The sequence below is a fragment of the Musa acuminata genome, chromosome BXJ2-4 (assembly GCF_036884655.1).
Source record: "Musa acuminata AAA Group cultivar baxijiao chromosome BXJ2-4, Cavendish_Baxijiao_AAA, whole genome shotgun sequence".
Taxonomy (NCBI): domain Eukaryota; kingdom Viridiplantae; phylum Streptophyta; class Magnoliopsida; order Zingiberales; family Musaceae; genus Musa; species Musa acuminata.
In genome coordinates, this window is record NC_088341.1 from 4,397,491 (window position 1) to 4,416,209 (window position 18,719).

The 18,719-nt window shown below is 34.6% G+C and overlaps 1 protein-coding gene across 2 annotated transcripts; it reads right to left on the reverse strand.

Annotated features, from left to right (window-relative positions):
- Positions 1 to 3,648: 3,648 nt before the first annotated feature.
- On the reverse strand, positions 3,649 to 17,757 carry LOC135609591 (mediator of RNA polymerase II transcription subunit 8-like). 2 transcript variants are annotated; one of them, XM_065102999.1, is made up of 12 exons: positions 17,464 to 17,757; positions 16,865 to 16,989; positions 15,957 to 16,081; positions 15,668 to 15,851; positions 15,430 to 15,537; positions 15,168 to 15,235; positions 13,755 to 14,021; positions 11,282 to 11,338; positions 10,979 to 11,182; positions 10,253 to 10,306; positions 8,651 to 8,711; positions 3,649 to 4,160 (listed from the first exon to the last, which is right to left on the reverse strand). In XM_065102999.1, exons 1-12 carry the CDS (start codon positions 17,682 to 17,684, stop codon positions 3,985 to 3,987), a joined length of 1,650 nt encoding a protein of 549 aa, XP_064959071.1. In that variant the 5' UTR covers positions 17,685 to 17,757; the 3' UTR covers positions 3,649 to 3,984. The 2 variants fall into 2 exon arrangements, with proteins under 2 accessions (XP_064959071.1, XP_064959072.1); XM_065103000.1 differs by having other exon boundaries at positions 15,168 to 15,232; positions 17,464 to 17,756.
- Between the last annotated feature and the right edge of the window lie 962 nt (positions 17,758 to 18,719).

Here is an 18,719-nt window from a genome sequence, read left to right on the forward strand (position 1 = left end):
CTTCATTCAGAAACTTGATCCCCGAGTTGAAAAACAATGACCCATCATTCCATCACCATGAACATCTAATAGTCCCTGCAAAAATATAATTTGGGTCAGAGCACTGAAATAGTTTCGTTGAAATCTTGACTAGCTAAGGTGGTATAGAACAAAAAAGAACTAGTGAATAATTTAGCACACTGCAGTACACAGTTTTTTTTTTTTTTGGTGGAGAGGGGGGGTGGGCGGCGGTGTTCACCCAAACAAGTCTTTATAACATGTAACTCCATTTTCATAGGCCTCAGTCTTTAGATTGATATAATTCCTTGTTGGAGGTTCTTCCAATGTCTAAAGACATAAATTTGCTCCTCGGTTGCTAACTAGCCTTTGGGTTACATAATTACCAATGAATATTAGTTGATTCATCTATTTCTTTATTCTTCCTTCTTCCATCCTACTACAACCCGCAAGGATGACTAGTATCTGGATTTGAAAGCAGTCCAAAGTTGCTCTTTATCAATATAATATATATGCATTATATCCAAATGAGATACTTCTCCTTAAACCATGTTTTCCTTTCATTAATTAGGATGATATGCTTCTGGTTGTCCATATAATTGCAAGTGCTCCGAGTTGGGAGGAAATGTTAGACCAAATCCAGTGGGAGGGAATTTTGATCTATTCTGTAGATAACCCAGCGGTTACTGTTCAACCTGCAAAATGATACTTGCCTGAAAAACCATATAAACCACCAACAAACACAAACCAACAGGTAAGCACCAGAAAAAGATGGTCAGTCTCTTTCTTTTAAGCAACCTCTAGTAATTGCTTATAAACATAAGATAGTGGATCTTGGTCGTACACTAATCATGAAAAGAACTTCTTTCCTATTTCATTTCACTTTTAGTCATTGTCATGTACAGCCTCTTCCCTCTAAGCAACCTCTAGTAGATAAAGCAAAAGATATACAACAAGGTCCTAAATAACGATCTCTTGAATCAAGACTAGTCAGTATCAATGACTTATCTTGAATGTTGCAGATATTTCCCTTCATTTTTTTTCATTTGATTGCTGCAGATATGTTAAGTCTATAAATCAATAATATCACTAAAATATATATATATCCTTCAAATCAATTCAAGAATATTATCTTCTTAATCAAAGACAAGAACAAATCATATATTTGATTTGAAACAATTATAATTCTTTATTTTTTTATATTTTTCCTTCTCTTCTTGTACTTGAGCCTTGGATTCAGATGAATCAATAAATTGATTTCTTTTCACCACAAGATCACATTTGTTTTTCACATAGCATGATTCCATCATCTATGTGCGGAGGTGCAAACCTTCATTTTGAGAGTTTGCTCCCTAAGCCAGAGTGTTATCCCTTTATTTTTTAAATTATAATTCGATTATTATTTTCTTTCCTATCTTTCTATTCTCTCTATTAAAAAAAAAATCCATTGTTGCTAGTCCTACACATCACTTGTTATTAACAATCCTGTTATTCCCTTCCAAGCAAACGAAATAAATATGGTTGGTCTCCACTCCATCAAGGCCTCATAATACCCAAATGCATATCAAATGAGTACCTATTTTAGTTCCATGACTGTTCTATTATATGTGACCTTCTGAATATAAAACCCGATGATGAACTTAATATTGCATAGAAGAATTGAGCTACTAGTTATCCTCCCAAGAGTGCAAATCATCACATGCAAATAGCTTCTTTTTCTTTTTCGTTTTGTTTTTGTTTTTGGTTTTTTTGGGCATGTTCGTATTCTGACAAAGAAAACAAAAACAATAATTAAACTTCCTCCTTATAAAAAACAAGTTAATGGCATGTATGAAACAAAACAGAACAACAGACAGTCTTATCCTACTTATAGTGAGGCCCAACCAATAAATTCCACTAAAATTTTTGTTCATTTACCATGAAAACAGGAAAAGGAAAGATTGGTCTTCCCTATTGGTTCTCTACCTTCCGACTTTCTAATGTCTAATGCCCAAAAACAACAAAACTTGGACGATGGAAACGAACAAAGAGATAAAAGCCCTAACCTCAAGCGACAGCGACAGGCGAGGGCTGGACGGGGGTCTTCTTGTTGTTGGGGTCGGGTGGGTCGGCGGCGAAGTCCTCGGGGTTGTAGACGACGGTGATGAATAAGGAGCAGCTAGGGCACCGGGCGATCTCCTCGCCGAGGCGGAGGTCCTCCTTGGTGATCTGAAACACGTCGCCGCAGGGGCAGGGGTAGGTGAAGGCCTGCAGCTCCTCGCTCCACTCCATGTCCTCGATCTCCACATCGTCGTACGACATCTCGAATTCGATCTCCAATCCCCTCGCTCGCTCGAAGAATCCCTCCGTCGACGGAGACGAGAGGACAGGGCTTGCGTTATATATGCGTTCGGCGAGGCGGTGGTTAAGAGGCCGAGGATAATGGACGGTTCAGATTGGTTTCGGAGTGGTGATGATCATAAAACGATGGCCATTGGATCGGGTTATCAACATTTGACCGAACCCGAGTTTGACCGTACCATTGACTCAACGTCGTTTTTCGTCGAGCGCGCAATTGATTTGCTGTTGACTGTTTAAAGTCTGTTGACTCTGTATATATATATATATATATATATATATATATTCAATGTACTCATTTGATTATATTAAACATGTATTTATCATTTTTTAAACACTTATTTTTTATGATTATTCCAATATATTTTTAATTTTTTTAATTTTTTATATACATAAAAATATTGTTTGTGAATTTAAATAGAAGTGCATAGCATGGTCGAAAAAAGTATTGCGACAAATTGCTATTTACTTGAAATGGTTAATAAAGCTTTTTATTATTTATCATGGCCTTGGGATTAATATTAGGCTATCATCAATATCAAATTATGGGGCAGATTAATGGTGAAATTAGTACGCCATATAAAAAAGATGATTTAATGAAGATTGAAAAGATCATAATAATGTAAGCCTTCAATCATAGAAGTAATAACTATTGGTTCTCGTTATATATTATTTGTTTGACAATGCAACCCATATTTATCTCCATAAATCTAATTAGCACATAAACGCATTACTAACGCATGATTTTGTTCACATTTTCATTAATGTAATAAGATTTAGGAATGATACGACTCTTCAATCCATATCAGAACTCTTGCCCCCTTATCAATGGCCTATGGCAAGCACTAACAGAGAGTGTCTATAGAATAAAGCAGCATAATAGCAATGGCTGGCTAAAGAGGATCAGTGGCATTCAAAAAATATTTTGACTTTATTCCGTGATCATTCAAAGAACACATACTTATGCTATGGGAATATATATACAAGCTAAGTCACTTGTATTCCCAATGAAAAGAAGAGAGACCACACAAACTTACCCAAAATTCCAACGAAATCCATTGTGCATGCATAGAAAAGAGATGATAAAACTTCGAAGTAATAAAACCAAACCCATTGCCAAGGGCTCGTAGGTAAGTTCACCCTTTAGGTAATGCGATAATTCATGAACTATCCATCTGATAAAATTACAAACAGAAGCCATGTAAAAGTCATAAAATGGAAGATAAGGTCAGCCAATGCAGTTTAGAGTGCCTCACACCTATGCAAAACAAGAGCAGCCTGATCATCTCAGATACAGTGAAAATCTACAGTTCATGAATAATGATGCTGCTCAGTTCCACTGAAAGTTAAAATATTACAAACAGATTGTTCCATTTTGGTTAAATCCCATAAAACCATGAAAAGGATCATTGTCTGTCTGATGTCGTGAGAGAGACTATAGCAGAGCACAAAGAAACACCATCCATCTCTTCCCATGGTGTAGAACCGACAATTTATCTCGAAGAAAACAGATGCATCAAATGAATTATTAAAACTCAGTTTACCTGCTTGGCAATTTTCTAGTTTCATTGCTGATGATCATAGTGATAGCTTTCTTTTTTGCTAGCCACTGCACTACAAGAGAGCCTCTGGGACTGTCTGGTCCATCAACTACTGTTGATTCTGCTGTCTCTGCTGTGGAAAGCTGGGATTCTGCGTCGTACTTGGAAGGTTTACCATGCCAGGTTGCAGGTTCTGGGTATTGGATGGGATATTTCCGAACCCACCTTGTTGTTGCTGTTGAATCGCCACCATACTAGCAGGATTTGAGGCACCCATGCCAAACACTGCAACAACAAGAAATCAAGCCTTTTGTTGGTCAGACTGAAAGAAAAATTCATCATTATTCAGGTAAGTGATGAATAAGACATGCAAAAGAATGGTTTTAAGAATTCATTGTTTCTCTCAGCAAGCATCGCTTCAGGTAGGAGGTGCATTTTAGCATGTATTGCTTCAGAACCAGACGTAGGGGTGGGAAATCTTGAACTAGGCTCATTGGGTCAACCAAGATGACCTGGACATAAACCATTTATGACATGTCGGGTTCATGGGACGGGTCTGGTTCGGGATACCTTTCCTTGATGGTATAACTCAACCCAAACCTACCCAATAGGTTCCTTTTCTCCTTTTTTGCTTACAAAAAAAACTGCCTTGATCCATCAACCCAAACCAACCCTATATGTTGGTCAAGAAACCTTATCCAGCTGATGGATCAGGTTTAATTTGTATCAGCACACTGTTCTTGCCATCACGTATCAACATTCAACCAAAATCAAATGCATCAAAGTTGTCTTTTCATTCTTGATATATCATGAACCACACAAAAGGAAAATAATTACTCCACACTTCCAATAAATCAGTACCATTACCATATTAGCACAAAAATGTACCAATCAACATCAAAAGCAACATGCAACTCCATCAATTGCTTCTTTCATTTTGTCAAGCTATAAGGAAAAAAAAGGAGCACACAGTTACATACTAATTTTTACTGTGGCAGTTAAAATAGAACACTTTAAGGGGTTGACTACATGCTTGACATGTGAATTATTGCATCCCCTATACGTTCTCACAGGGAAATCAAAATTCATATATTACTTCCAGAACAGGGTCAACAAAATATGACATTGACACAGTGGTATAAATAGAACTTTTGTGGCACGTGCTCTCTTTAGTTTGTTCACTCACTATTTTGTTGGAAATTTAATTGTAATATAAATGTGGCAACAACTCATTTACTTCACTTCAGATTCCCAAAAAAACATAGTCAAATTTGTTATCATCAGTCACTTTCCACACATTTCTTCAAATACTGCTCACATAGTCTTTAGAGGTTATTAATGCAAAAGTGCCACATTTGCAATAGTCAAACTTCTGATGTCTGAATCACCATGATGCTTGAACAATAAATGAAAATAAACCATGCAGAAAGCCAAGTGCAGTGAGCTTACTTGGCAGTACAACTCATATGGGGCCGAACCAGGCAAAATTGCCCAGTTTGGATCCCTGTTGATTATCAGATGATAAACACCAACCTGTTCCAACTACTACAATTGATATTTTAAACTTTGGCTTTACTACTCCATAGTTTCCTCATAGTATATTTGATTTTTCCAAATGTCATACACATTCCACAACTTTTCATGAATCTTATTTATGTTAGTCAACTGTCTCTGGCTATACTGACATATCCGTGTCATGTTCTTGCTTAGCGCAAGATTCTGTATTTCGTAAGTTGGGGACTTGTATCAGATGAAGAATCGTCATTTCCCAACGGCTGCATCCACTTCTCCTTCTGCACCTTCTATTTGTCATGTCATAATTATCTTCTTTAAGATTGTGGCATTATAAATGAAGTTTCATTTTCTAGTTATTTGTAATATTTGCTTAGATGTGGTGTTTTAAGTGAAGGGTTATTTTCCTATTTGTTTAATTGTAATGTCTGCAGGTTGAAAAAGCACTTGGCCCTACCTTTTACATTTAATCAAACTTGATCTTTGTCGCCTTTAGATTTAATGAATTCTGATGCATTGAGTCTTTTTCCGCTTTCTTCTTAAGGTAGTTTTCCTATTATGTATGCAGTATGCTTCTTTGACAATTATTCCAACATGAAGTTATGTGACCCAGTCCTACCAGGAGGCTATCATGCATCCAGATTGGCAGGCTGCCATGGAGGATCTTCGAGCTATGCAGCAGACAGTAATTGGGATAAAAAATGCCGATATTAGCTACAAAAAAAGACCATTTTGATGGCCCTCTATAGCACAATAACATCAGGCTTGTCACTTGTGGTTTTAAAAAAAATACAGTACAGACCGCGTGAAGAGATATGCACATGACATCGGTTCAGGCTTCAAGCGATGATCGTTATTGTTGCGGTTTCTAGTTGGCTCCTGACCAGTTAGACATGAAAAATGATTTTCTTCATGGCAGTTCGTCTGACGAGGTCTACACCCGGTCTTTCATGTTTTTCCTGTCTTGTTTGTCACCTCAATCATGCCATTTACGAATTAAGCAGGCCCTGCATGCTTGGTTTGAACATTTTGGCATTCTCTTCGAATCAGCTTTACTTTAAAATGTCATGAATATGCTCTTTTCATGTGGCATTCTCCTAATGCCACTATTAAATTTCTTTATGTGCAAACTATTGACTAGAAATGTTACCTCTATGATTGATTTTCCGAAGGACCATCTCCAGCATCAATATGAGAAAAGGATACTTAGTCTCTCAGCAGTGCACCTATGATTTAAGCAGTGAAGACTGCATATCTAACGATTGTATTGCTGATACACCCATACAGCTTCATTTGAAGCTTCATCCAGATGGCCGATCCACTTTTTAAACCTACATGATTTTATCAGCTTGTTGGTGTTTTTGTTTTGTTTACTATTTCTAGGCATAATGTTGCACATGCTATGCACGTTGCCTACCAGTTTGTAAGTGTCCCTCATTATGTTCATTATTCTGAAGTTCTGTGCATTCTTTGTAATCTTCAGTGAACTATAGTTCAATCTCTTTTATACCCATTCTACATCAGCATTGGAGCTTTGTGCTTCTACCAATGTTACTTGTGTTGGTGCTAGGCTTATAGCACGGTTTTATACACAGGTAAAACTGGTAACATAGTGATACTACAAATAGACAAACTATTGGCTTTTGCATGATCTTATTCCCTTGTATCCTGGAAAAGCAAGTACCCATAAAACTGCTAATGTGTTTGATATTAAAATATCTTTCTCTGCTCCTCCTACTTTGTATTGTGATAACCAGAGTACTAATTTGTTTGCAGCCAATCTATCTTTTTATGGACGCACAGAAGACAATGAGACTGATTGTAATTTAGTCCATCATTTTCACCCTTATGCTATTTCACTTCCCGATCTCTCTTCTATTAAGCATATTATATATCTCTCTACAAGGACACACAACAAAAAACTTCGTCGATGTTGTTGGCAAACTCTTGCTGGCTGAGCCACGAGTTTGAGAACGTGTTACTATGCTTGTATATAATGTATATTAAACACAGTGTGATATGTATAGGCTTAAAATCTGAGGGTTGCCCATTGGAGCATATAGGTGCATTTGCTAAGAACACTGAATGCAATATAATATTTTCTCATTTTCTCCTCAGTCAGATCTATCGATTTCACACTATTGTTAATTATTGTTATATTGCATTTTTCTGCATCTTTATATAGAATGTTTCTGGTCCTACATGCAATGAGTTAATGAATGAAGTATAACATGTAAATGATAAAAAATTAAATCATTATCATTCTTGCATAATAACAATTAAATCAAGTTTAAGGTCTGTCTTTCACAGTTCATCTCCCGAAGGAGCTCACAATGCTCTCCTCTCCAGTCGAGAAAATCAGCAGTTAACAAGCATTAAAGCTAAGCTAATATCTATATAGTGCATAATTAAACCTGAAAACAAATTTTCAACACCATAAAATTGTATCAAGTAGTATCAGTCCAAATATATTTCCAGATCTGTATAATAAATCAATATGGTGAATTCAACCAGTATTATAACATCCAGATATCTTAACACATTCCAAAGTATCAAACTTGCCCATATTAAACTGCATTCCCTTTATCTGATGCTACCCTTTCTTTTCACATTTGTTTTAATGTTTTCCTGCCAAAAGAAGAAAACAAAACAAAACAAAACATAATTGATCGATTTCAATTAGTTACTCTATTATCTGTCAACTTTATCCTTGATCAGTGTAATGCTTCTTAGTCATTTGTTAATTTTATCCTTGAATCATGTAATTACCAAACTAAATCTACCTAAAATCTTATTCAAGTCTGAATCAATCATATACCCGCTTTGTATACATATCCATCTTTACAAATATGGTAACAAAATTTAGTATCTGTTTCATACTCATTAGCATTTGAATTCATAGACTACAGTGGATAAAGATGTGATTTCTTCATAGTATAATTTATATCAGCTCTATTTTCACTCTACTTTGCACGAACTGTGCAATGATGTTATGTAAACTTTAACCGAAGAAACAAACTTTCAGACGACAATTCACATAATTTACATTAAATAAAGAAAAATGTAGGTGAATTTTATGCTAAATTGCTCTAATGATGTGAACTAAGACAGCTAATAAATATTCTGCAATGATATTTCGTTTAACATTTTCCAGTAATTCTTGAACAATACAAATTCTGTTAAAAGAATCAAACCTAAAAATAAACAGTGCTTTCATCATCATCTACATAAAAGTTTAACCAAGACAAGAATCTAATACGTACTCTGATCATTCAAAATCTGGGATGGGTGATTTCTTTGGGGATGCCCACCAGTTAAACCAAACTAAGAAGATAACAAAAAGGGTTGTTAAAAAATACTGAACATAAAACATGGTTAGCTTATAAATAACATCAACTTGAACACAGCGACCAAATCATTAAACATCAATTATAATAAGCAAGCAAGGCTGGAATAACAATATAATTTAATGCATGTATAAATCACAAGGACCAAGACAAGACTATTGATTACTATAGCATCTAAAAGACAACTGAATTACAGAAGGACCAAATACAGCATTTAACAGGTAGCTACTAAATGTCCTGCCTTATCCATCTCTCTAATCGCACTATGTTCATTTTATCTTTTGTGTTATATTCCAAGGAAGACCACATTATTTGTTGAAATCAAAAGGATTCAGGGAAAGCAACAAATAAATAAAGTACACCAAACATAATAGATAAACACAAAATGAAGATTAATCCTCGTAAGAAAAGCATCAGAGCAACATTCTTATTTTGCCAGTTACCATAATTAGCAATCCAAGCCCAATTGTGGTATGAAATAAACTGTATGATTAGTTTGTTGAATCAGGATCAGCGTTACAATTAGGTTATGTAAATTGCATGACTGCATCTGTCAAAAATTTTACCAAAATTGTCCACAAACCAAATCTGCTTGCTGTCCCAAACCCAGTTATAAACAATCATCCATCTATAACTTTGTTTTATAATTTGTCCTGGTCATTATTCACTTAAAATTTTCAAGCAATAGGAGGCAAGGTCGGCAGGGATACTCAGTGTTGGTATATGGCTATGGACTGTGGTAATTCCACAACTTGCAAAACTAACATGAAGAACAATATGACAATATGTCAAATATTGGCAACCCAGAACTCTATATGAGAAGCATCATTATACTCTCTTAACTTCTGTAAATTACCACCAATAGTGAAACATATCATCCAAAAGTCTGATGCAGTTCATTAACAATGTTGCCTCCCAGTCCTCCAATTTAACAGTCATGAACAAAAAAGTATATATAACTGAAACTGTTCTTGTCATACTGTAAGCGCTCAAATTACAACATGCATATTAGGGACCAAACAAAGGAAACAAAGAATCTAAAGGGTAGAGGTGTAGCTTTAAAAGAAAATTGGTAGTGCAAAAAAGTACAAAAGGTGATCACTATTAAAAGGTCATTCTTTAAATATTGGCAAAATTATAAAACTAAGTAAAATTGCAAAAAGATAAAAAAACTGCAAAAAAAACTATTATCACATATGATAATTTTTATAATAAGCTCAGTACTAAGGATGAGGAAAACAATATTTTTCAAATCGCTAAGGCTATAAAAAAGGAGTAGGAATTAAGGTTTGATTAGATGCATAAAGGATGAAGATCAAAATATACTTGTTAATGTTATGGAGATCAAGGAAATTTGTTTAGTAACTCTAGAGATAAACAATAAAGGTAGGTTTAGTAACCATAAATTTGTTTATAAAACTTAAGCAAATATATTAAAGAAGTTAAAATCATATAAAAGGATATCAAAAGCATTCCCCAAAAAAATTCTGAAATAGCATAGCTGTGCAAAAGAAGTACCTGCATTCGGGGCAAAAGTGATTGAGATTGCATTGAAGCTGACATGTTTGTGATCTGAAACAAAGAAAACAAGCATATGATTCCAGCAAAGTAAAATATAAAAGAGCTCTTAGTCTTTGTTTACAGCATTCTAGTACTTACTGAAATACTTTAAGATTTTTGAACTAATATTTCAGAAATAGCTTTCAGCTTTTACACGTGGTAAACCCCCACACCCCACACCACCACCCCCAACCCCCACCCCAAAAAAACAGTTATTTGTTACATCTTTAACATAGAAACAAATACAAATACAGAGACAAATACATCTTATATGGAAGTTTGTCTTAGTATTCTGGAAGATACATTATACGGCAAAAAAATTATGAAGATTGACTTCACTAAAACAATAACTTAGCATGACAAATGGTTATTAACATTCCTCATGTAAATAAGAAAATTAAAGCATATCAAAGAATGATGGGTCATTATTCATCAAGACAGCTGAATGCTCTTTGGGAAGCAGTCATTTTCCATTTACAAAATCTTGATACCACCATCATCTGTATAACTACTGTCAAAATTATCAGAGAAATAGGATGCATGGTAAATTAAGCATAAAAAATTAGTATATTGAATGCTTATGGAAGGTGATTAGAGATCATATTAACCCTCCCAAATAGAAGGAAAAAAAATCAAAGCAATATGTTCTGTTGCTATCTAGAATTAAAAAAGAAAAAAACCAACCATTTGAGAGTTTGGCGATGTCTGTGCAGCATTGTACAAGGCACTGTTTGCTCCAGAGTACTGATTTAAGTGGCTCCTCAGATTTACTTGGTTAATCTGATTTTGTGTCATATTATGCTGCATGTGTGTAGCTTGCAGTTGACGATTCTGAAATTGCTGCTGCAACATTGGCTGAGAATATGACATTTGATGCTGTCCAGGTATCTAGAGAAGAGATACTTTTGCATCATAATATCGTTATGAACTCACAGATACCAACATTAGTAACACATGCATAAAAAAAATGACTGCTATGGGAAGTACCTGTTGAAACTTTTGCTGTGTTTGTCCTGGTAAATCATGAAGTTGGGAAATTGTGCCCTGCAAGAACATGTGGTAATCAATTAAGCAGCATTGGTGGTTAGGAACCTAGGAATATCAGTACCAAATAAAAAGACCTATAAATTTCATAGGAATATTTGGCTCTCTAAAGATCTCATTCGATAGAAATCTCAGTGATGACAAAAGATTCATATAGCCAGCCACAAATGGTTGAGACTTTTCAGATTTTTATTATTGTTGTTGTATAAATTTCACAAAAACAAAGAGAATTTTTTCATAAGATTACATTAATTTAAATGTTAATAGCAATTAAAAGATGAAAAATGGTTAAAAGTATCAATACTGGAAAATTTTGAAGTGAAAAATGAAACTAAGCTATCAAATTTTGGCCATTTATTACCTCAATTAAGTCAATTGCACCTTTTCTAGCCACTTATAGTTTATAGCTTACACAACAATAATAATAACATGTCGTATGTTCCACCTTCCAATTCTTTAAGGTCCATAATATGGATCCTTGCCCACCATTTAGCCTTGTACAAAGCACAATTCCAGATTTTGATCCAAGACCCATACTGGCCGCTGATTGAACGGGGACAGGTTTGGTACATACGAACATATTGACATGTGGTATGCTGGCATACCAATCGGCAAAGATCAAACAGAAAGAGGGAGGGAACATGACAGGAGGAGGGAGAGAGAGGAGGAGGAGGAGGAGGGAACGAGGAAGAGGAGAAGGAGAAAGATGAGGGAGGAGGAAGAGCGAGGACGCAGGGAAGGCAAACGAGGAGGTAGCACAAGAGAAGTGAAGAACGAGGCAAACAAAGAGAGGCAGCAACACAATGGGACAGTAATGGAGGTGGCAAAGCGGTGATGCCATTGGGCGGAAATAGCGAGGCGATGGAGACATGGAGTGGTGGCAGAGACATGACAGAGAGGAGAAGAGACAGAGGTGCCAAGAGTGACAAGAGAAAGAAAGGAAGAGAAAAGCATGAGTGGAAAAAAAAGATTAAAATAGAAAAGACAACTATCATAAGAAAAATTATTTTGTTTGTAAAAAGGGATATGGTTATAGATCAGTAATCCTAGTTTTAATCATTGATATTGATCAGTAACCCCGATTTAGTTGAGTTACTATGCAGGAATCTCTATTTCAAACCAGACTCGTTGAAATCACAATAATCACATTCCATTTTATGGTTGGACCAGCAGATACTAATCAGTATGGACCAGTCCAATCAATTTTGAAATTGTTGGTTCTAGAGGAATAACATTAGTCAAACTCAAATCAATCAAATAATTTTTATGGTTCTAATAAATTTTTATAAGGTCCTCCAATGCCTCTCCACATGCTAGTTGATGCACCTCATCTAACTAGAATATTTATACACCTACTCAGAATATAATTGTAAGGTTCCAAATACCAGTCACACTAGCAAATACGACTAATATGTACTGGTCTAATCAAGCATCAATATCAAAATATATAAACCAATAATGGCACATATACAATTTATTTTTTATCTATTTTATTCAGTAATACCATATAGTAAAAATCAATATATTGTCCAATATACCAGTATCCATACTATTTCGATAAGTTACTAAAACTAGCAAAGAATTAGATTTTAAAACATCAATTGTACCATCTTAAATCATTTTCCATCATTTTCTCCTCGATAAAAGCTATACTTAATTGCTCTATAATGAATTATTTATGTCATTCAGTACTAGTAACACCACACATTCATGTTCTTTGTACAATGTTGTTTCCTAGCTGTACCCAACATTCAATGATGCTCCGCTCCACTTAAACTATCCTGCTTTTAAGGATCAATCTCTTCTAAATTTTCTACTTCTAGGAAATTTTGATCTATTAATTTATATAATACTCTCCAATCTACTCTAGGTATTATTAAAGTTAAGCTTCAAATATTTGATCTTGATCCTATTCTAATGTTATCTCCACAGGTCAGGTTTAGAATTAATCAAGGAGAGGACTAAGAAGAGGAAGAGGCAGCAAGGAGAAGGCGAAGGAGGGTTATCACCCAATAGCTATTGAATTGACTGCAAACTACCCAAAAAGGGGCGGTCCACATGCCATCATGCCCAGACCTACAAATGCTGCCCAATATGAAACCATTAAGGTAAAATAAAACCTTACTTTCAAGTTACATTTAAGTGATAAATTCCATTTAATATCATAAAACTTGACCAAATATATGAAGATCTATGAAACAAAATTATCCATTTGATATATGTTCATGTTCAAAGCAAATTCTAACTTATGGTTGCAATATCACCTACAAAAGATTATCATTTTCTTTTCAAAATAGGCATAATCAACTTCTTTTTAACAAACTAAAATCTTAAAAATCAAAATAGCAATGCAGACCTTAACTAACTAGACAGCAAGCCATCAAAACTTATAAGTGAAGAGGAACTAGTAATTAACCTGACCCAGTACCCCTGTACTTGAAGATTGTCTCAACTGCTGTTGTACCAGAAGTTGTTGCTGATGTTGAGGTAACTGCATCACTTTCTGCCTCTGTTGCTGCTGCTGCTGCTGCTGCACCTGTTGCTGTGGTGATGGTGTATTTGTTATGTTTGTACTGGATCGAGGTGAATTAACATATGGCATAGGAGGTGTTGATGCATTATCGAATGAAGCAGCACTGGACGGCGAGGGAACAGATCTTGCAATTAACTGCCCTCCAGGATTCTGCACCAGCTCAGATCACATATGATATGATTCTACATAAAAAAATAATTATGCTAGAAAATTCAAAATAGAACAATGAATATAATAAATGAATAAGTTATTCTTACCATGGCTTGCCTTATCGATCCGTACCGGTATATCGACCAGCTGTTGGTATAATACATACTAAGTCATACCAATATACTAACATATGGTACGGTGAGACATACTGATGTACTAGTATGTACCGCCTGTACTGACCTCCTGTCGGACCAATATGTATATCCCATACCAAGCGGTAAGCTGTGGTACGACAAACCTTAATTCTTATATGAATAATGCTCAACTTCAAAACTCTTTGTTACATATGCAGAATACTAGAGTTATTAGAGTTATTACTCCCATATTTTTAAAATCCTAGTCAACCATTGTCTACTAAATAACTAATTGATTCTACATAAAATCCTGAAAAGTTGTACTAATGGAAGACCAGTTGAAGCCAAGGAATGGAATGCGATCTTAGAAACTACTAATTGTTAGCCAACATGGAAGAGGAAGGCAACTGGTACATAAAAAGTAGAGGTGATCCAAGTCACGAGTAAAATTTTTGGTTAGGTCTAGATTTTTATTTCTAGTTTTCTACTTTTTTTGAATAATAGTTTCCTTTTTTAATTGCAGAATTAGCAAAGTTCTAAAGTTCTGTTTGAATTAAGTACATATATATATATTTTTAGAAAGAGTTTACCTATTAGGACTAGTGTCTAGAGACTTCTAGAGTTCTTTTTAAGTAGGATTTTATTGGATGCCAAGATTTTCAGAAAAGGAAAAACATCTTCGATAAGACTTTATAGCATACTATACTAGGGGCTAAATTTGTTTAACCTTTTTTCTTTTCTGTTGGCAAAGGGAAGGGGTGTCATTTGATGAATACATGACCTATATGCAAAATACTGTGTATTCAAAAGTGTCAACAAGCAAAATAAATGACATTAAAGTCCTAAATAACCAAGTAATTATTACACAAAAAGAGAAGCAACCAATTAAAAGAAAAAAGTAAAAATATTGGCATATGCCTATGCTTCCAGAAAACCTATATTACACAAATTCAAAAACATTGAATTGTAGCAGAAATAAAGAGACAATTTTTGCAAGTTTTTAGAGTAAGACCTGCAGTATTCCTTGAGTGTTTACATTATTGGATGAAAATGGAGGGGTGTTTTTGGTGTAAGAACCTGCTAAGAAGAAATGAATAGTACCAGTAAGTCTGCATTAGCAATACATATTTGTAAACTATAATTCATATATAAAAAGCACACATTTCTAAGGCCACTCATTAAAATGGAGTTCAGCATTTATCCCTGAATGCATGTTACATGTCCTGATCAAGAATTCAAATTAAGCTGGAAATGGCAATCGTGATGCTAAATACCAGAACTATCACCAAAAGTCTGTGCACCATCACCAACTGTGAGCACATCCACTAAATGACTAGGAAGGGAAGCTGGAAGCTGCCTCTGATCCACTGGAATCCGTAACCCTACATACCTATTTTATATCAGGTACATCTAAAATTCCAATCGATTGATATTTTATAATAGCTTTTGATATCATTTAACTCCAGTTAAAAGATCTCTTGGCAAAGGGATGATTATACTCAAAAGGAGCACCTTCACCAAAATTCACTGCTGCTCTAAGTAAATTCTCTTGTTCCTGAATCTTTGCAGCTTGAACCTTATCCAAGGTTGGAACAAGTGTTGATCCCTGACGTGAACCTAGTCCATAGGCTTTACGACAGTCAGATATGACTTTCTCTGCAGCTTCACAAGCTGCTCCAATCATGTCAATTCTAGCCTGTTAAATTCCAGCAAGAGATTGTCTAGACAAAGGCAAAGGATATACATATTGATTTGAATAATACGGTAATCATAAATTGCTCTAGATTGAACTTTAGATTACCTTTAACTTCTCAATTTGCATGTGTACAGGGAGACCAGATATCCCATATAATAACTGCTCCCTCTTTGTGTTATCCTCTGCTTCCATCTCCGGTAACAACTTTGATGACAACATCACAGGCAGTACTGAGACAGTTTGTTACAGATCATGTCATTGGAGGGTTCAGCAAAAGCAGGTTTATTACACGAAATGAGAAAAATTCTAAGACCAAAAAATACGCAAGAGAAGCAATTAGACAAAAGGGTATATGTTAAGTTCATCTCTTACAGGATTGACTCCCATGAGCTGCTAAAGAAAAAGCTTTAGGCCATCGACTTACGAGTCTCCTGGGTTACATTTGTTAACCTATAGTTTGTGCAAAAATGTATTTCACTACTTGGCCATCTCAACCAACACATTGAAACCAGATATGCTTTATTGATTAACAATTTTCTACCTCTCAAGATCTATGTTATTTCTTGTACCTGCTCAAACCATCTTGATAAGTTTTGTTGATTTTTGTTATTTGAACTGACTGAAATAAGAGTTTAGTTTTCACAAAGAAAATACATTGAACAAGGTGTTCTTTTAATTTGTTGCTTCAAATAACAGCAACAATTATACCAATATTAAAATCTAGGAGGTTTATATCACAAAAAAACAGCTCAAAGTTCAACAACTCAATATTGTTCCCAACAACAAGAATTGCTGTTACTCATGAAACCCTGTCATACTTGGGAAAAGATAATCTTATGCATATAATAATGTGAGAGATGCCCCAATTATGGGAAAATGCTTAGCATAAAAAATCTAAGTAATCTATACAGAATATTGTTTATAGAACACTAATTTTTCAATCTTAAAACCTTGTCAAAGAAAGTTAAATATTTTGATACATATGGCTAAAGTAGAAAAAGGCTTTGTCTTACTCGTTGCATTCTCAGCATTTACATTTCTTGGGTGGACAACAAATGCCTTGGATACATTCTTGATGTCTTCCACAATGTTGAAGAGCTCCATACTCACCATAGAAAATTGCCCAAGTGCATCTTGCCTGTAGCGTATAATCACACTTATCAGTTAACAAATTCATTTAATGCTTGAGTAAAGATTCACTGGTGATAGTTTAAATAATATCTGCAATGACTGAAACGGTAATCAAACTATTCTAACATTATAACTGCAATTTAACATACTTGTGAAATTATATGTTCAGCTCCAAGTTTCCATTGGATGATCTAGAGAAAACCTACACTTGAGCAGACAATGATGTGTTGCAACATTTCTTTGTTGTACACATGACCAGATACTTAGCCTTTTAGATTGCCAATCAGTTCTCATAATACTATTCAGACAACAAACGCCAATATGAATTTGATGAGAAAGGAAAAAAAATCATTTCTTAGAGAGATTAACAAGTGATTAAGGGAATAAATTCATGAAAAATTGAAACCCTAGAAAGAGATCTTTCACACGAAGAAAGGAGAAGGTGAAGATGTCGGCTAATGGCAGAGAGAAGAATACATGCCATTTGGGGGTAGTGTTGGCGCGGGCGAAGGCATCGAAGTCCTCAAGGATGCGAGAGATGGCTTTGTACAGGCCAAGCGCACGGGTCTTGACCGACTCCAGGTTCAGTTGCTGCTGCACCACCTGATTCAGCCGCTCGACCTTCGGTGGAGCCACAGCCTCCGCCAGCTGCGGAGGATGCTGCCCTTGGGGGGCCGGCGGCGCTCCTGCGGCCGCCTCCATCGCTGCTGCTTTACCGACGAGAGGGAGAGGAATGAATTGTGTCCCCCGTTACGAAACAAGCAAAACAACATCGTTCGGGAAGCACTCAAAACTAAGTAAACCAAAAAATATTTTTACGTATTTATCCTTCTTAAGTTGAAAATAATGTATTGTTCCTTATAAATTTTATATATAGCATACATATCCCTTCTTTAATATTCATAATGAACTAACATTAGAACATATTTATTTATTTTAATATAAATTTCAAGAAAAATATTTGAGTAAATATGATTGTAGAATGCTCTATTACATGTTTGATAAATAATAGATAAAATTATATATTAAATATTGATTGTTACAAGTGTTGCTCAGTAAAATTATATGTGAAAATTTTATCCTTTTTAATATTTTTAATATTTATTCGAAGGTAAAATTATATTTTTCTATTTAAATTTATAAGTATATATATAATCTTAGAAAAAATTTCATATGACCAAATATAAAATTAAAAATAATAATAATATAAATAAACATAAAATAATCTTTAAAAATAAATAAATAAATAAATTTTATGATTTTAGATAATATTATAAGGTACTTTAATAATTGCATTAACATCTAACAAATAGTAGTAAGATGCTACCCCAAAATAATATTAGTATTTGCAAAGTAGCATATGATTTGAAAAATATTTGTCATGCATCATCAGACCCATAATACATATTACAAATATATTTTTAATCATGATTATTATTAATAAAAAATAGTTTTTTTACGCATTATAGTAATGTTTACAGTATTGCATGATTGATAAATATCAATCAATATGTAATGATCAGAGCAAAATTATATTCCGTAATAGGAATTGTTTTGTGACAAGGGGATGACTTGATTACTAAAATTTTTTGGTTATAGGGATGAATTGATTCCGTAATAGGAGATTTCAAATGGTTTTTGTTTCAAAAATTGAGAGAGGAAATTCCTTTGCTTTAGCAATTAACGAAAATAAGATTTGATTGCAAGATACAGATTTTGATTTAAGTATATAATCCC

Coding starts and splice junctions, on each gene's coding strand:
- LOC135609591 (XM_065102999.1), bottom strand. CDS start 17,684: ATGGAGGCGGCCGCAGGAGCGCCGCCGGCCCCCCAAGGGCAGCATCCT. Junction 15,538..15,667: donor AGCAGTGAATTTTGGTGAAG/GTGCTCCTTTTG, acceptor ATAGGTATGTAG/GGTTACGGATTCCAGTGGAT. Junction 8,712..10,252: donor CACTTTTGCCCCGAATGCAG/GTACTTCTTTTG, acceptor TTATCTTCTTAG/TTTGGTTTAACTGGTGGGCA.